The sequence below is a fragment of the Panulirus ornatus genome, chromosome 43, assembly GCF_036320965.1.
Source record: "Panulirus ornatus isolate Po-2019 chromosome 43, ASM3632096v1, whole genome shotgun sequence".
Taxonomy (NCBI): domain Eukaryota; kingdom Metazoa; phylum Arthropoda; class Malacostraca; order Decapoda; family Palinuridae; genus Panulirus; species Panulirus ornatus.
In genome coordinates this window covers 15,777,742-15,795,214 of record NC_092266.1, presented here as the reverse complement: position 1 = coordinate 15,795,214, position 17,473 = coordinate 15,777,742, and the positions used below count along the sequence as shown (strand labels likewise).

The 17,473-nt window shown below is 42.1% G+C and overlaps 1 protein-coding gene across 3 annotated transcripts in view; it reads right to left on the bottom strand.

Annotated features, from left to right (window-relative positions):
* spg (dedicator of cytokinesis spg) overlaps positions 1-17,473 on the bottom strand; it is a 392,951-nt gene that overhangs the window by 278,884 nt on the left and 96,594 nt on the right. For all 3 annotated transcript variants that reach the window (XM_071687033.1, XM_071687034.1, XM_071687035.1), the window contains exon 12: positions 2,386-2,518. In XM_071687033.1, coding sequence (XP_071543134.1) covers positions 2,386-2,518 — 133 coding nt within the window. The remainder of the gene's footprint in view (positions 1-2,385; positions 2,519-17,473) is intronic.

Below are 17,473 nucleotides of genomic sequence, written 5' to 3'. Positions count from 1 at the left end.
TCACACACTTTACCAAACTCAGTCACCAGCTTCTGCAGTTTCTCACATGAATCAGCCACCAGCGCTGTATCATCAGCGAACAACAACTGACTCACTTCCCAAGCTCTCTCATCCCCAACAGACTTCATACTTGCCCCTCTTTCCAAAACTCTTGCATTCACCTCCCTAACAACCCCATCCATAAACAAATTAAACAACCATGGAGATATCACACACCCCTGCCGCAAACCTACATTCACTGAGAACCAATCACTCTCCTCTCTTCCTACACGTACACGTGCCTTACATCCTCGATAAAAACTTTTCACTGCTTCTAACAACTTGCCTCCCACACCATATATTCTTAATACCTTCCACAGAGCATCTCTATCAACTCTGTCATATGCCTTCTCCAGGTCCATAAATGCTACATACAAATCCATTTGCTTTTCTAAGTATTTCTCACATACATTCTTCAAAGCAAACACCTGATCCACACATCCTCTACCACTTCTGAAACCACACTGCTCTTCCCCAATATGATGCTCTGTACATGCCTTCACCCTCCCATATAATTTACCAGGAATACTCAACAAACTTATACCTCTGTAATTTGAGCACTCACTCTTATCCCCTTTGCCTTTGTACAATGGCACTATGCACGCATTCTGCCAATCCTCAGGCACCTCACCATGAGTCACACATACATTAAATAACCTTACCAACCAGTCAATAATACAGTCACCCCCTTTTTTAATAAATTCCACTGCAATACCATCCAAACCTGCTGCCTTGCCGGCTTTCATCTTCCGCAAAGCTTTTACTACCTCTTCTCTGTTTACCAAATCATTTTCCCTAACCCTCTCACTTTGCACACCACCTCGACCAAAACACCCTATATCTGCCACTCTATCATCAAACACATTCAACAAACCTTCAAAATACTCACTCCATCTCCTTCTCACATCACCACTACTTGTTATCACATATGTATATATATACATATCCACACACGCACATATACATACATATACATTTCAATGTATACATCAGCGAACAACAACTGACTCACTTCCCAAGTTCTCTCATTCACAACAGACTGCATACTTGCCCCTCTTTCCAAAACTCTTGCATTCACCTCCCCAACAACCCCATCCATAAACAAATCAAACAACCATGGAGACATCACACACCCCTGCCGCAAACCAACATTAACTGAGAACCAATCACTTGACTCTCATGCCTTACATCCTCGATAAAAACTTTTCACTGCTTCCAACAACTTGCCTCCCACACCATATATTCTTAATACCTTCCACAGAGCATCTCTATCAACTCTATCATATGCTTCTCCAGATCCATAAATGCTACATACAAATCCATTTGCTTTTCTAAGTATCTCTCACATACATTCTTCAAAGCAAACACCTGATCCACACATCCTCTACCACTTCTGAAACCACACTGCTCATCCCCAATCTGATGCTCTGTATATGCCTTCACCCTCTCAATCAATACCCTCCCATATAATTTCCCAGGAATACTCAACAAACTTATACTTCTGTAATTTGAGCACTCACTTTTATCCCCTTTGCCTTTGTACAATGGCACTATGCAAGCACTCCACCAATCCTCAGGCACCTCACCATGAGCCATACATACATTAAACAACCTTACCAACCAGTCAACAATACAATCACCCCCTTTTTTAATAAATTCCACTGCAATACCACTGCCTTGCTGGCTTTCATCTTCTGCAAAGCTTTTACTACCTCTTCTCTGTTTACCATATCATTCTCCCTAACCCTCTCACTTTGCATGCTAGATGAGAATGCACATAATATAGCACAATTGGTTTATTACAAATTCATACTACATATAGGTAATTATGCCCTCCCAAGATAAACCCTTCTCATTCAAACCAACTCAAAGAAATGTAACAGAACTCAATCTGACCACCAACAATAACTGTAAGTATATAAACACATAACAGAACAAATAAAATAGCCTTCCTTCTTATGATGTCATCATCCCACTATAGAAACAAAACAATAATCCTTGACTGCCCAACAAAAAAGACATTACTTCAACATTTCTCTATGAGATCTCCGCAACTATCCATAGGACATGGTAGACTATTTGCATGCTGTGCAGTTCCCAAAAAGCGATCCTATGTGGTACATGACTAAATAGTAGAGTGAAGGGAGTGGATGCAAGCATACTAAAGTACTAAAACTTGTAGAGGAAACTATTAAGTGAGGAAAAATGTGAACAAATTAAGTACATGAACATAAGAATATGTAGCAATACGTATACATCATGATGTGTGATTGCAATTTTCTTATCTTATAATTAGTGCACACATATATATCATGTAACATTCTAATGAACTGAGATTCTACATACCTTACATCTCCAGGCATTATGACATCAGAAAAACCAAGCTTTTTCGTAATACAAACATTCTTGAGCAATAAGGGATTTTCTTTGGTGGCTTGTTCCAGCTCCCCATGTACAACTTTCACACTTACCACCAGGCCTGTATTAATCAAAATATTATGGTGAAAAATATGAAAGTAAAAGAAAATTTCAGCATGAGTCCTGGGAAAAATCAGCTGGAATCTTAAGACTGCTGAGACAGCACTTCCTGGAGAACTAAAATTATATGAAGAGCAAATTCAAAAGGTAGAGAGAAATGTAATGAATCTACATACCATTTTTCACACCATAAACACATTCACAGCAATCATTAAGTATATATCATGGCATTTTGTTTTCTGTTCACTGGAGCTGAGGCACATATGACAAAAATTCCTGAACTGCTCGCCTATGCCTTGAGGCAAAATATTCAGCCATTACTGCTTGTAGTGGCATCTCATGCATTATCATCATATGCTACAACCTAAACTGTTTCCATGTGCAGGTTAGTCTAGATGTCAAGAAAGCCTGTAACAGATTTGTGATTTTTCATTATAATATACACAAGAAAGCAGCAGGAGGTCAAAAGGAAGGTGCAAGGACTGAAAATGAGGGCAAATGAGAACTGGAGTGACTCAGTATCTACAAATTTCAGGGAAACTTAAAAAATGTTTCAGAAGGAGGTTCATAGTGAGAAAAATGAGAACTAATGGGAAATAAGGGGAGAGGCTAATAGGGAAGTAGTAACTGGTAGAGGTGAGGTGAAGAGGAGACAGAGTGAGTACTTTAAAGGATTGCTGAATATGTTTGATGACAGGATGGCAAGATGTAACATCTTTATGTCAGGAAGATATGTAAAGTGAGAGAGTCATGGCATGTAGTTTGGTAAAAACAGAAGAGGTAGTCAAAGCCTTGCTTATGATAAAATTGGCAAGGCAGCTGGAATAGATGGTACTCCAACTGAATTTCTTACAAAAGGGGGTAATAGCACTGCTGATTGGTTGATTAGGATTTTCAGTACATGTATGGATCATGGTGAGGTGCCTGAGACTTATCAGAATGTTTGTATAGTCCCAATGTATAAAAACAAGGAGGGCAAAGGTGAGTGCTTGAATTACAGAGGTATAAGTTTGTTGAGTGTACCTGGTAAGTTATATGGAAGATTGGTGATGGAGAGGGTGTTGGCATTACAGCATCAGATTGGGGAAGAACAACATGGTTTTGGGATTGGTAGAGGATGTGTAGATCAGGTGTTTACTCTGAAGAGTTTGAAAGTGAAATATTTAAAGCAGAATTTGTATGTAGCCTTTATGGATCTGGAAAAAGGATAAATGATTAGATTGACAGAGTTGCCTTGTGGAAGGTGTTACAAATACATGCTGTGGAAGGAAAGGTGCTAGAAACATTAGGGAGTTTTCATCATGAGAGCAAGGCATGTGTGGGAAGAGGCAGAAAAGAGAGTAAGAGGTGAAAGCGGGTCTGTGGGAGGTGTGCATGATGACACCATGGCTGTTAAATCTATTTATGGATGGGGCAGATGGAGGTAAATGCAGGGTCTTAGAGAAAGGAGCAGGTAGGCAGTATGCTAGGTATGGGAGTAAGGGAAAGGCAGTTGTTGTTTGCTAATAACACGTTCGTGGTAGTAGATTCAAGGAAGAAATTGCAGAATTGGGGTCCAAGTTTGGGACTGTACATAAGGAGAAAGTTGAGAGTAAATGCAAGTAAAAGCAATGTTATTAGGTTTAGCACTGCAAAGATACAGGCTAATTGGGGTATGACACTTAAAAGGATAAAATTTGGGGAAGTGAAGTGTTTAGATACCAGGAAGTCAGCATGGCAGCAAATAAGTTACGGAAGGTGAGGAGAGTCATATGATGGGTGAAGGGGCTGAGGACCAGAAGGTACTGAGAAATGTGGAGAGAGAGAGAGAGAGAGAGAGAGAGAGAGAGAGAGAGAGAGAGAGAGAGAGAGAGAGAGAGAGAGAGAGAGAGAGAGAGAGAGAGAGAGAGAGAGAGAGAGAGAGAGAGAGAGAGAGAGAGAGAGAGAGAGAGAGAGAGAGAGAGAGAGAGAGAGAGAGAGAGAGAGAGAGAGAGAGAGAGAGAGAGAGAGAGAGAGAGAGAGAGAGAGAGAGAGAGAGAGAGAGAGAGAGAGAGAGAGAGAGAGAGAGAGAGAGAGAGAGAGAGAGAGAGAGAGAGAGAGAGAGAGAGAGAGAGAGAGAGAGAGAGAGAGAGAGAGAGAGAGAGAGAGAGAGAGAGAGAGAGAGAGAGAGAGAGAGAGAGAGAGAGAGAGAGAGAGAGAGAGAGAGAGAGAGAGAGAGAGAGAGAGAGAGAGAGAGAGAGAGAGAGAGAGAGAGAGAGAGAGAGAGAGAGAGAGAGAGGAGAGAGAGAGAGAGAGAGAGAGAGAGAGAGAGAGAGAGAGAGAGAGAGAGAGAGAGAGAGAGAGAGAGAGAGAGAGAGAGAGAGAGAGAGAGAGAGAGAGAGAGAGAGAGAGAGAGAGAGAGAGAGAGAGAGAGAGAGAGAGAGAGAGAGAGAGAGAGAGAGAGAGAGAGATATTTGAAAGCATAGCCATGATGGTGATCTATGGGTCAGAGGATTGGGCTACTGATGAAAGTGTATGAAAGAGGGTGAATGTGCAGGAAATGAATTGTCTGAGGACTGTATGTGGCATTCAGAGTATGGATATGGTTAAAAGAGGTGGTGTGCTAATATGGTCTGGAAATAAAAAGAGAATGAGTGAAGAAATGCTGAGTAAGAGGATACATGTGTGAGAAGCAGAGGGGACTAGGAGACAGGATAGAACGAAATGGAGATGGAACAATGGAGTGAATAAGATTTTGAGGGCTCGGGGCCTGAACACGCAGGAAAGTGAAAGGTAGGCAAGGGATAAAATGAACTGGAGCAATGGGGTATATCAGGTGGATATAATGTGAATAAACTGAACTAAGGCATATGAAGCAGCCAGATGATACCTAGAAGGCCTGTGGGGCCTGAAAGTAAACAGGGGTTATGATTTCAGTGCATTAACATTACAGATAAATGTGAGTGAATAAGGCCTCTCTCTCTCTCTGTTCCTGGTGCTAACTTACTACTGAGGGAAACAGCTAACAAGTGTGAAAAAAGAAAAAAAATTTTTGAAGCTGTGACATACAAAATAAGAGATATATAGTAATGAAAATCCTTAGTAATCGTATTTGCTCGTGAAAAAACACATCAAAAAATACCACACATATCACCACATATGCCTGATAGTAGTACTCCTGGAGAAACACAGATGTCAGGTAGATGTGCAACATAAATCAAAGGGCATGCAGTACATGTAAACAATGTTTCACCAAACTGAGCTGCACAGCATATCATTCAGAAAATTATGTTTTACTTGGTTGCAATTACAAACTTACGGAGACATGTTTTTTGGATTATTTGAAAATCTTCAGCACACATTGTTCAGTGGATATAAGGACAGCTGCAGGTATCCAGACTGCTGCAGTCGAAGGGTTTACATCATAACTAGTATCATTATCAAAACACTATAAATGATAGATGAATAAATGGATCTCACACTGGGTGGGTGTGCATTTTGCTGGAGAGGTGAGATGGCATAAGAAGTGAATCAGTTGCTATTAGCACATCACACAGCTCTGGTTGCAGACTCAAGATGGAAGCTGCAGAAGCTGGTGAGAGACTTTGGGAGTGTGTATGAGATTAGAAAATTGAGAGTAAATGTGAAGCAAGGCAAGGTAATAAGGTGTAGCATGAGGATGAGACAGGAAGGTTTGAATGTGTCTGAATGGGGAGAACCTGGAGGAAGTAAAGTGCTCAAAATGCACAGTAGCAGTCATGGCAGCAGATTGCCCGTTTGGGGCTGAAATAGGTCAAAGAGTGGAAGGGGCTTAGGTCCTGAGTATACAAGAGTGTGTAAAAGGAGTAGTCAATCTATGTTTGGGCAAAGACAGGTGTGCCTGGAGGTACAGTCCTCCAACAGAGTTGTATGAATGAGAGTCTGAGGTCTTGAATACAAATGATAAGAAGAGGGTGGACATGCTGAAATCCAATGCCTGAGGACAATATGCAAGGAAGAGAGTGGACATGCTGAAATAAAATGCCTGAAAATAATGTGCAGCTTGAGGAGGGTTGATCCTGTAAACAATGGTAGAGTACATTATTTATGATTTTATCTAATTATTTATACCTGGGGATTGGTGAGAAAGAATACTTCCCACGCATTCCTCACGTGTCGTAAAAGGCGACTAAAGGGGACGGGAGTGGGGTGTTAGAAACCCTCCCTTCCTTGTATTTCAACTTTCAAAAAGGGGAAACAGAAGAAGGAGCCATGCGGGGAGTGCTCATCCTCCTCGAAGGCTCAGATTAGGCTGTCTAAATGTGTGTGGATGTAACCAAGATGAGAAAAAAAGGAGAGATAGCTAGTATGTTTGAGGAAAGGAACCTGGATGTTTAGGTTCTGAGTGAAACGAAGCTCAAGGATAAAGGGGAAGAGTGGTTTGGGAATGTCTTGGGAGTAAAGTCAAGGGTTAATGAGGGGACAAGAGCAAGGGAAGAAGTAACACTACTCCTGAAACATGAGAGGTGGGAATATGTGATAGAGTGTAAGAAAGTAAACTCTATATTGATATGGGTAAAACTGAAAGTGGATGTAGAGAGAAGGGTGATTACTGGTGCATATGCACCTGGGCATGAGAAGAAAGATCATGAGAGGCAAGTGTTTTGGGAGCAGTTGAGTGAGTGTGTTGGTAGTTTTGATGCACAAGACCAGGTTATAGTGATCGGTGATTTGAATGCAAAGGTGAGTAATGTGGCAGTTCAGGGAATAAGTGGTGTACATGGGGTGTTTCGTGTTGTAAATGGAAATGGTGCAGAATTTGTAGATTTATGTGCTGAAAAAGGACTGGTGATTGGGAATACCTGGTTTAAAAAGAGAAATATACATAAGTATGAGAGATGGCCAGAGAGCATTATTGGATTACGTGTTAATTGATAAGCACACGAAAGAGAGACCTTTGGATGCTAATGTGCTGAGAGGTGCAACTGGAGGGATGTCTGATCATTATCTTGTGGAGGTGAAGGTGAAGATTTGTAAAGGTTTTCAGAAAAGAAAAGAGAATGTTGGGGGTGAAGAGAGTGGTGAGAGTAAATGAGCTTGGGAAGGAGACTTTTGTGAGGAAGTACCAGGAGAAATTGAGTACAGAATGGAAAAAGGTGAGAATAAAGGACGTAAGGGGAGTGGGGGAGGAATGGGATGTGTTTAGGGAAGCAGTGATGGCTTGCAAAAAAGATGCTTGTGGCATGAGAAGTGTGGGAGATGGGCAGAGTAGAAAGGGTAGTGAGTGGTGGGATGAAGAAGTAAGATTATTAGTGAAAGAAAAGAGAGAGGCATTTGGACAATTTTTGCAGGGATAAATGTAAATGACTGAGAGATGTATAAAATAAAGAGGCAGGAGGTCAAGAGAAAGGTACAGGAGGTGAAAAAGAGGGCAAATGAGAGCTGGGATGAGAGAGTATGATTAAATTTTAGGGATGTTTTGGCTCTGAGTGAAACGAAGCTCAAGGGTAAAGGGGAAGAGTGGTTTGGGAATGTCTTGGGAGTAAAGTCAGGGGTTAGTGAGAGGACAAGAGCAAGGGAAGGAGTAGCACTACTCCTGAAACAGGAGTGGTGGAAGTATGTGACAGAGTGTAAGAAAGTAAACTCTAGATTGATATGGGTCAAACTGAAAGTGGATGGAGAGAGATGGGTGATTATTGGTGCATATACACCTGGGCATGAGAAGAAAGATCATGAGAGGCAAGTGTTTTGGGAGCAACTGAGTGAGTGTGTTAGTAGTTTTGATGCACGAGACCGGGTTATAGTGATGGGTGATTTGAATGCAAAGGTGAGTAATGTGGCACTTGAGGGAATAATTGGTATACATGGGGTGTTCAGTGTTGTAAACGGTAATGGTGAACAGGTTGTAGATTTATATGCTGAATAAGGACTGGTGATTGGGAATACCTGGTTTAAAAAGAGAGATATACACACGTATTCGTATGTAAGTAGGATAGATGGCAAGAGAGCATCATTGGACTATGTGTTAATTGATAGGCACGTGAAAGAGAGACTTTTGGATGTTAATGTGCTGAGAGGTGCAACTGGAGGGATGTCTGATCATTATCTTGTGGAGGCGAAGGTGAAGAGTTGTAGAGGTTTTCAGAAAAGAAGAGAATGTTGGGGTGAAGAGAGTGGTGAGAGTAAGTGAGCTTGGGAAGGAGACTTGTGTGAGGAAGTACCAGGAGAGACTGAGTACAGAATGGAAAAAGATGAGAACAAAGGACATAAGGGGAGTGGGGGAGGAATGGAATGTATTCAGGGAAACAGTGATGGCTTGTGCAAAAGATGATTGTGGCATGAGAAGTGTGGGAGGTGGGCAGATTAGAAAGGGTAGTGAGTGGTGGGATAAAGAAGCAAGATTATTAGTGAAAGAGAAGAGAGAGGCATTTGACTGATTTTTGCATGAAAATAATGCAAATGACTGGGAGTGGTGAGAGTAAGTGAGCTTGGGAAGGAGACTTGTGAGAGGAAGTACCATGAGAGACTGAGTACAGAATGGAAAAAGGTGAGAACAAAGGATATAAGGAGAGTGGGGGAGGAATGGGATGAATTCAGGGAAACAGTAATGGCTTGTGCAAAAGATGCTTGTGGCATGAGAAGCGTGGGAGGTGGGCAGATTAGAAAAGGTAATGAGTGGTGGGATGAAGAAGTAAGATTATTAGAGAAAGCATTTGGGAGTTTTTGCAGGGAAATAATGCAACTGATTGGGAGATGTATAAAAGAAAGAGGCAGGAGGTCAAGAGAATGATGCAAGAGGCAAAAAAGGGGGCAAATGAGAGTTAGGGTGAGAGAATATCATTAAATTTTAGGGAGAATAAAAAGATGTTTTGGAATGGAGGTAAATAAAGTGTGTAAGACAAGGGAACAAATGGGAACTTCAGTGAAGGGGGCTAATGGGGAGGTGATAACAAGTAGTGGTGATGTGAGAATGAGATGGAGTGAGTATTTTGAAGGTTTGTTGAATGTGTTTGATGATAGAGTGGCAAATATAGGGTGTTTTGGTTGAGGTGGTGTGCAAAGTGAAAGGGTTAGGGAAAATGAATTGGTAAACAGAGAAGAGGTAGTAAAAGCTTTGCGAAAGATGAAAGCCGGCAAGGCAGCGGGTTTGGATGGTATTGCAGTGGAATTTATTAAAAAGGGGGTGATTGTATAGTTGAATGGTTGGTAAGGTTATTCAATGAATGTATCACTCATGGTGAGGTGCCCGAGGACTGGCGGAATGCTAGCACAGTGCCATTGTACAAAGGCAAAAGGGATAAGAGTGAGTGCTCAAATTACAGAGGAATAAGTTTGTTGAGTATTCCTGGGAAATTATATGGGAGGGTATTGATTGAGAGGGTGAAGGCATGTACAGATCATCAGATTGGGGATGAGCAGTGTGGTTTCTGAAGTGGTAGAGGATGTGTGGATCAGGTGCTTGCTTTGAAAAATGTGAGAAATACTTAGAAAAGGAAATAGATTTGTATGTGGTATTTATGGATCTGGAGAAGGAATATGATAGAGGTGATAGAAATGCTCTGTGGAAGGTATCAAGAATATATGGTGTGGGAGGTAAGTTGTTAGAAGCAGTGAAAAGTTTTTATCGAGGATGTAAGGCATGTGTACGTGTAGAAAGAGGAAAGTGATTGGTTCTCAGTGAATGCTGGTTTGCGGCAGGGGTGCATGATGTCACCATGGTTGTTTAATTTATTCATGGATGGGGTTGTTAGAGAGGTGAATGAAAGAGTCTTGGAAAGAGGGGCAAGTATGCAGTCTGTCATTAATGAGAGAGCTTGGGAAGTGAGTCGGCTGTTGTTCGCTGATGATACAACACTGGTGGCTGATTCGGGAGAGAAACTGCAGAAGCTGGTGACTGAGTTTGGTAAAGTGCGTGAAAGAAGAAAGCTGAGAGTAAATGTGAATAACAGCGAGGTTATTAGGTACAGAAGGGTGAAGGGACAAAGTCAATTGGGAGGTAAGTTTGAGTGGAGAAAAACTGGAGGAAGTGAAGTGTTTTAAATATCTGGGGGTGGATTTGGCATCAGATGGAACTATGGAAGCGGAAGTGAATCATAGAGTGGGGGAGGGGGCAAAAGTCCTGGGAGCGTTGAAAAATGTGTGGAAGTCGAGAATGTTATCTTGGAAAGCAAAAATGGGCATGTTTGAAGGAATATTGGTTCTAACAATGTTATATGGTTGCGAGGTTTGGGCTATAGATAGAGTAGCACCGAGGAGGGTGGATGTGCTGGAAATGAGATGTTTCAGGACAATATGTGGTGTGAGGTGGTTTGATCGAGTAAGTAATGAAAGGGTAAGAGAGATGTATGGTAATAAAAAGAGTGTGGGTGAGAGAGCAGAATAAGGTGTTTTGAAATCGTTTGGTCATATGGAGACAATGAGTGAGGAAAGACTGACAAATAGGATATATGTGTCAGAGGTGGAGGGAACAGGGAGAAGTGGGAGACCAAATTGGAGGTTGAAAGATGGAGTGAAAAAGATTTTGAGTGATCGGGGCCTGAACATGCAGGAGGGTGAAAGGCGTGCAAGGAATAGAGTGAATTGGAATGATGGCTGGTGACTGAGTTTGGTAAAGTATGTGACAGAGGAAAGCTGAGAGTAAATGTGAATAAGAGCAAGGTTATTAGGTACAGTAGGGTTGAGGGTCAGGTCAACTGGAAGGTAAGTTTGAATGGAGAAAAACTGGAGGAAGTGCAGTGTTTTAGATATCTGGGAGTGAATTTGGCAGCAGATGGAACCATGGAAGCGGAAGTGAATCATAGGGTGGAGGAGGGGGCGAAAGTTCTGGGAGCGTTGAAAAATGTGTGGAAGTCAAGAACGTTATCTTGGAAAACAAAAGTAGGTATGTTTGAAGGAATAGTATTTCCAACAGTGTTATATGGTTGCAAGGCGTGGGCTATAGATAGAGTTGTGCAGAGGAGGGTGGATGTGCTGGAAATGAGATGTTTGAGGACAATGTGTGGTAATAAAAAAAGTGTAGTTGAGAGAGCAGAAGAGGGTGTTTTGAAATGGTTTGGTCACATGGAGACAAAGAGTGAGGAAAGATTGACAAAGAGGATATATTCGTCAGAGGTGGAGGAAACAAGGAGAAGTGGGAGACCAAATTGGAGATGGAAAGATGGAGTGAAAAAGATTTTGAGTGATTGGGGCCTGAACTTGCAGGAGGGTGAAAGGCGTGCAAGGAATAGAGTGAATTGGAACGATGTGGTATACCAGGGTCGATGTGTTGTCAACGGATTGAACATGGGCATGTGAGGCGTCTGGGGTAAACCATGGAAAGTATTGTGGGGCCTGGATGTGGAACGGGAGCAGTGGTTTTGGTGCATTATACATGACGGCTAGAGACTGAGTATGAACGAATGTGGCCTTTGTTTTTTCCTGGCACTACCTCACACACATGCGGGCAGAGGGGGTTGTCAATTCATGTGTGGTGAGGTGGCGACAGGAATAAATAAGGGCTGATGGTGAGAATTATGTACATGTGTATATATGTATATGTCTGTGTATATATATGTATACGTTGAGATGTATAGGTATGTATATGTGCGTGTCTGGATGTGTATGTATATACATGTGTATGTAGGTGGGTTGGGCAATTTTATCATCTGTCTCCCTGCGCTACCTCACTAACGCGGGAGACAGCAACAAAGCATAATAAAATGATTATCATTTATTTATTTACTATACTTTGTCACTGTCTCCCGCATCAACGAGGTAGCGTAAGGAAACAGACGAAAGAATGGCCCAACCCACCCACATAAACATGAATATACATAAACGCCCATGCACGCACATATACATACCTATACATTTCAACGAATACATACATATACATACATAGACATATACAAATATACACATGTACATATTTGTACTTGCTATATGGGAGGGTATTGATTGAGAGGGTGAAGGCATGTACAGAGCATCAGATTGGGGAAGAGCAGTGCGGTTTCAGAAGTGGTAGAGGATGTGTGGATCAGGTGTTTGCTTTGAAGAATGTATGTGAGAAATACTTAGAAAAGCAAATGGATTTGTATGTAGCATTTATGGATCTGGAGAAGGCATATGATAGAGTTGATAGAGATGCTCTGTGGAAGGTATTAAGAATATATGGTGTGGGAGGCAAGTTGTTAGAAGCAGTGAAAAGTTTTTATCGAGGATGTAAGGCATGTGTACGTGTAGGAAGAGAGGAAAGTGATTGGTTCTCAGTGAATGTAGGTTTGCGGCAGGGGTGTGTGATGTCTCCATGGTTGTTTAATTTGTTTATGGATGGGGTTGTTAGGGAGGTAAATGCAAGAGTCCTGGAAAGAGGGGCAAGTATGAAGTCTGTTGGGGATGAGAGAGCTTGGGAAGTGAGTCAGTTGTTGTTCGCTGATGATACAGCGCTGGTGGCTGATTCATGTGAGAAACTGCAGAAGCTGGTGACTGAGTTTGGTAAAGTGTGTGGAAGAAGAAAGTTAAGAGTAAATGTGAATAAGAGCAAGGTTATTAGGTACAGTAGGGTTGAGGGTCAAGTCAACTGGGAGGTGAGTTTGAATGGAGAAAAACTGGAGGAAGTGAAGTGTTTTAGATATCTGGGAGTGGATCTGTCAGCGGATGGAACCATGGAAGCGGAAGTGGATCATATGGTGGGGGAGGGGGCGAAAATTTTGGGAGCCTTGAAAAATGTGTGGAAGTCGAGAACATTATCTCGGAAAGCAAAAATGGGTATGTTTGAAGGAATAGTGGTTCCAACAATGTTGTATGGTTGCGAGGCGTGGGCTATGGATAGAGTTGTGCGCAGGAGGATGGATGTGCTGGAAATGAGATGTTTGAGGACAATGTGTGGTGTGAGGTGGTTTGATCGAGTAAGTAACGTAAGGGTAAGAGAGATGTGTGGAAATAAAAAGAGCGTGGTTGAGAGAGCAGAAGAGGGTGTTTTGAAATGGTTTGGGCACATGGAGAGAATGAGTGAGGAAAGATTGACCAAGAGGATATATGTGTCAGAGGTGGAGGGAACGAGGAGAAGAGGGAGACCAAATTGGAGGTGGAAAGATGGAGTGAAAAAGATTTTGTGTGATCGGGGCCTGAACATGCAGGAGGGTGAAAGGAGGGCAAGGAATAGAGTGAATTGGAGCGATGTGGTATACAGGGGTTGACGTGCTGTCAGTGGATTGAATCAAGGCATGTGAAGTGTCTGGGGTAAACCATGGAAAGCTGTGTAGGTATGTATATTTGCGTGTGTGGACGTGTGTATGTACGTGTGTATGGGGGTTGGGCCATTTCTTTCGTCTGTTTCCTCGCGCTACCTCGCAAACGCGGAGACAGCGACAAAGTATAAAAAAAAAAAAAAAAAAAAAAAAAAAAAAAATTTGTACTTGCTGCATTCATCCATTCCCATCGCCATCCCGCCACACATGAAATGGCACCCCCTTCCCCCAGTGCATGCACAAGGTAGCACTACGAAAAGACAACAAAGGCCACATTCTTTCACACTCAGTCTCTAGCTGTCATGTGTAATGCACCGAAACAACAGCTTCCTTTCCACATCCAGGCCCCACAAAACTTTTCCAGACGCTTCACATGCCCTGGTTTACTCCTTGACATCACATTGACCCCGGTATACCACATCGTTCCAATTCACACTATTCCTTGCACGCTTTTCACCCTCCTGCATGTTCAGGCCCCAATCCCTCAAAATCTTTTTCATTTTATCCTTCCACCTCCAATTTGGTCTCCCACTTCTCCTCCTTCCCTCTTCAATTTGGTCTTCCACTTCTCCTCCTTCCCTCCACCTCTGACACATATATCCTCTTTGTCATTCTTTCCTCACTCATTCTCTCCACATCCCCAAACCATTTCAATACACCCTCTTCTGCTCTCTCAACCACACTCTTTTTATTACTACACATCTTTCTTGCCCTTTCATTACTTACTCGATCAAACCACCTCACACCACATATCATCCTCAAATATCTCATTTCCAACACATCCATTCTCCTCCGCACAACTCTATCAACAGCCCATGCCTCACAACCATAAAACATTGTTGGAACCACTATTCCTTCAAACATACCCATTTTTCCTCTCTGAGATAACATTCTCGCCTTTCATACATTCTTCAACACTCCTAGAACCTCTGCTCCCTCCCCACCCTGTGACACATTTCTGCTTCTGTGGTTCCATCTGCTGCTAAATCCACTCCCAGACATCTAAAACACTTCACTTCCTCCAGTTTTTCTCCATTCAAACTTACCTCCCAATTAACTCATCCCTCAACCCTACTGAACCGAACAACCTTGCTCTTATTCACATTCACTCTCAGCTTTCTTTTTTCACGCAATTTACCAAACTCAGTCAAAAGTCCACATCAAGACCAGGACTTAATTGAAATAAAGAAAGGTTAATGAAATGGAAAAAGAAGAGACATGGGAAATTATTCACAAATTTTGGAGGATGTGAAAAACCTCTCTTTTAGAATATGCCAGGTCATAGTTATTCAGAAAGGCATTAGAGGGTAGAGAGTTCCAAAACTTCTATATGTAGGGAAAGAAACAATTATCAAAATGGCCCACCCTTAAGTTGCTAACGGCCACACAGTAATTATGCGATGCAACAGCTTGTCGAGCATTGTGCTGTTCTACCTAGTGGTGGGGGCACACAAGCTGCCAGTCTCATACCCCCACAGAAAAGGGAAAGTGAATAAACATTACAACATAAGGCAGAAGTTGAACTGGGATAGCTAATAAGTCTGCTTTCAACTCAACTCAGCCAAGTAATGATGCAGAGTTAGAACCATCCCAGATGCAAGAGCGGTGCTTTGTACAAGGATGAACCAATCCATTGTATAAACAGAGCAACTGTTCAGAAGAAAAGAAATTCTGACATCTACATAGGACTCCCAGTTTCTCAGAGGCAAAATTAGATATTTCTGCAAACGTGAAGTTTCCAAAATAGAGTGGATGTTACAGTGATACCACGTATATTCAGTGAGTCAAGAGGTGGAATTAAAGAAACATGGAAGGAGTGAGGAAAATTGTGAGGAATTTTTGACAGAGAGATGAGCAGAAACAGGGTTTTGGAGGCATTAATCTTAACCAGATTTCATCGATCTCAATGAGGTCTTCTGTCCAAGTTGTGCTTACCAAAGTTGTGTCGAGATGAGATGTAGAGTGAGTGAAAGAAGGAGCAGAAATGAAGGATGTGAAGGAATGCAATATATAAGAGCATTTAGTTATTTATGGCAGAAAGAAAATTGTTGATAAAAAGGAGAAAGAGTGTAGAAGACAGGCTAGAACCTTAAAGGATACTGCTGCTGATGGAAAAAGGGTGAGAAACTGATCCATCAACAACCATGGAGACAGATCAGCCAAAGTTTTGGATATATCTATGGTAACTACATGGGACTGCCCAAAATCTTTCTGAGATGATGACTAGACATTAGTAAAATACGAAAGAATATCTCCAGTGGATCTCACCTTATGGAAGCCATACTGGTAATCAGAGAGAAGACTGTGACATTCCAGAGGGATTCAAAGACTTTGGAAATATAGATGTCAAAGGTGAGAACGATCACCCTCCTTGGGGATGGAATGTATCAAAACATGTTTCCAAGAGGAAGGAAAGGTTCTGGTTTCCAAACAAAAATGGAACAGACAAGCACACACAAGCACAAAAGGCAAATTCTTTGAGTACATAGGGATGGATGCCTATCAGACAACTGAGTACCACCTTCATAATCAGTGAAAGGACCAGATGGATATTAAAACTTATTCATATTTTATTTATTATACTTTGTCGCTGTCTCCAACATTAGTGAGGTAGCGCAAGGAAACAGATGAAAGAATGGCCCTACCCACCTACATACACATGCATATACATAAATACCTACACACGCACATACACATACCTATTCATTTTAACATATACATACATATACATACACAGACATATACATATACACACATGTACATATTCATACATGCTGCCTTCATCCATTTTTGCCGCCACCCTAACACACATGAAAACACACCCCTCTCCCTATGCGCGTGTGAGGTAGCACCAAGAAATTACAACAAAGGCCACATTTGTTCAAACTCAGGCTCTAGCTGTCATGTGTAATGCACTGAAACCATAGCTCCCTTTCCAAATCCAGGCCCCACAAAACGTTCCATGGTTTACCCCAGACATTTCACGTGCCCTGGTTCAATCCACTGACAACACATCCACCTCGGTACACAATATCGTTCCAATTCACTCTATTCCTTGCATGCCTTTCACCCTCCTGTATGTTCAAGCCCCAATCACTCAAAATCTTTTCCCTCCATCCTTCCACCTCCAATTTGGTCTCCCACTTCTCCTCGTTTCCTCCACCTCTGACGTATATCCTCTTTGTCAATCTCTCCTCACTCATTCTCTCCATGTGAACAAACCATTTCAATACACCCTCTTCTCCTCTCTCAACCACACTCCTTTTATTACCAAACATCTCTTTTACCCTTTCATTACTTACTCGATCAAACCACCTCACACCACATACTGTCCTCAAACATCTCATTTCCAACACATCCACCCTCCTCAGCACAACCCTATCTATTCACAGGCCTCACAACCATATAACATTGTTGGAACCACTGTTCCTTCAAATATACCCATTTTTGCTCTCCGAGATAACGTTCTTGCCTTCCACACATTCATCAATGCTCCCAGAACCTTTGCCCCCTTCCCCACCCTGTGACTCACTTCCACTTCCATGGTTCCATCTGCTGCCAAATCCACTCCCAGATATCTAAAACACTTCACTTCCTCCAGATTTTCTCCATTCAAACTTACCTCCCAATTGTCTTGTCCCTCAACCCTACTGTACCTAATAACCCTTGCTCTTATTCACATTTACTCTCAGTTTGCTTCTTTCACACACTTTACCAAACTCAGTCACCAACTTCCGCAGTTTCTCATGCGAATCAGCCATCAGCGCTGTATCATCAGCGAACAACAACTG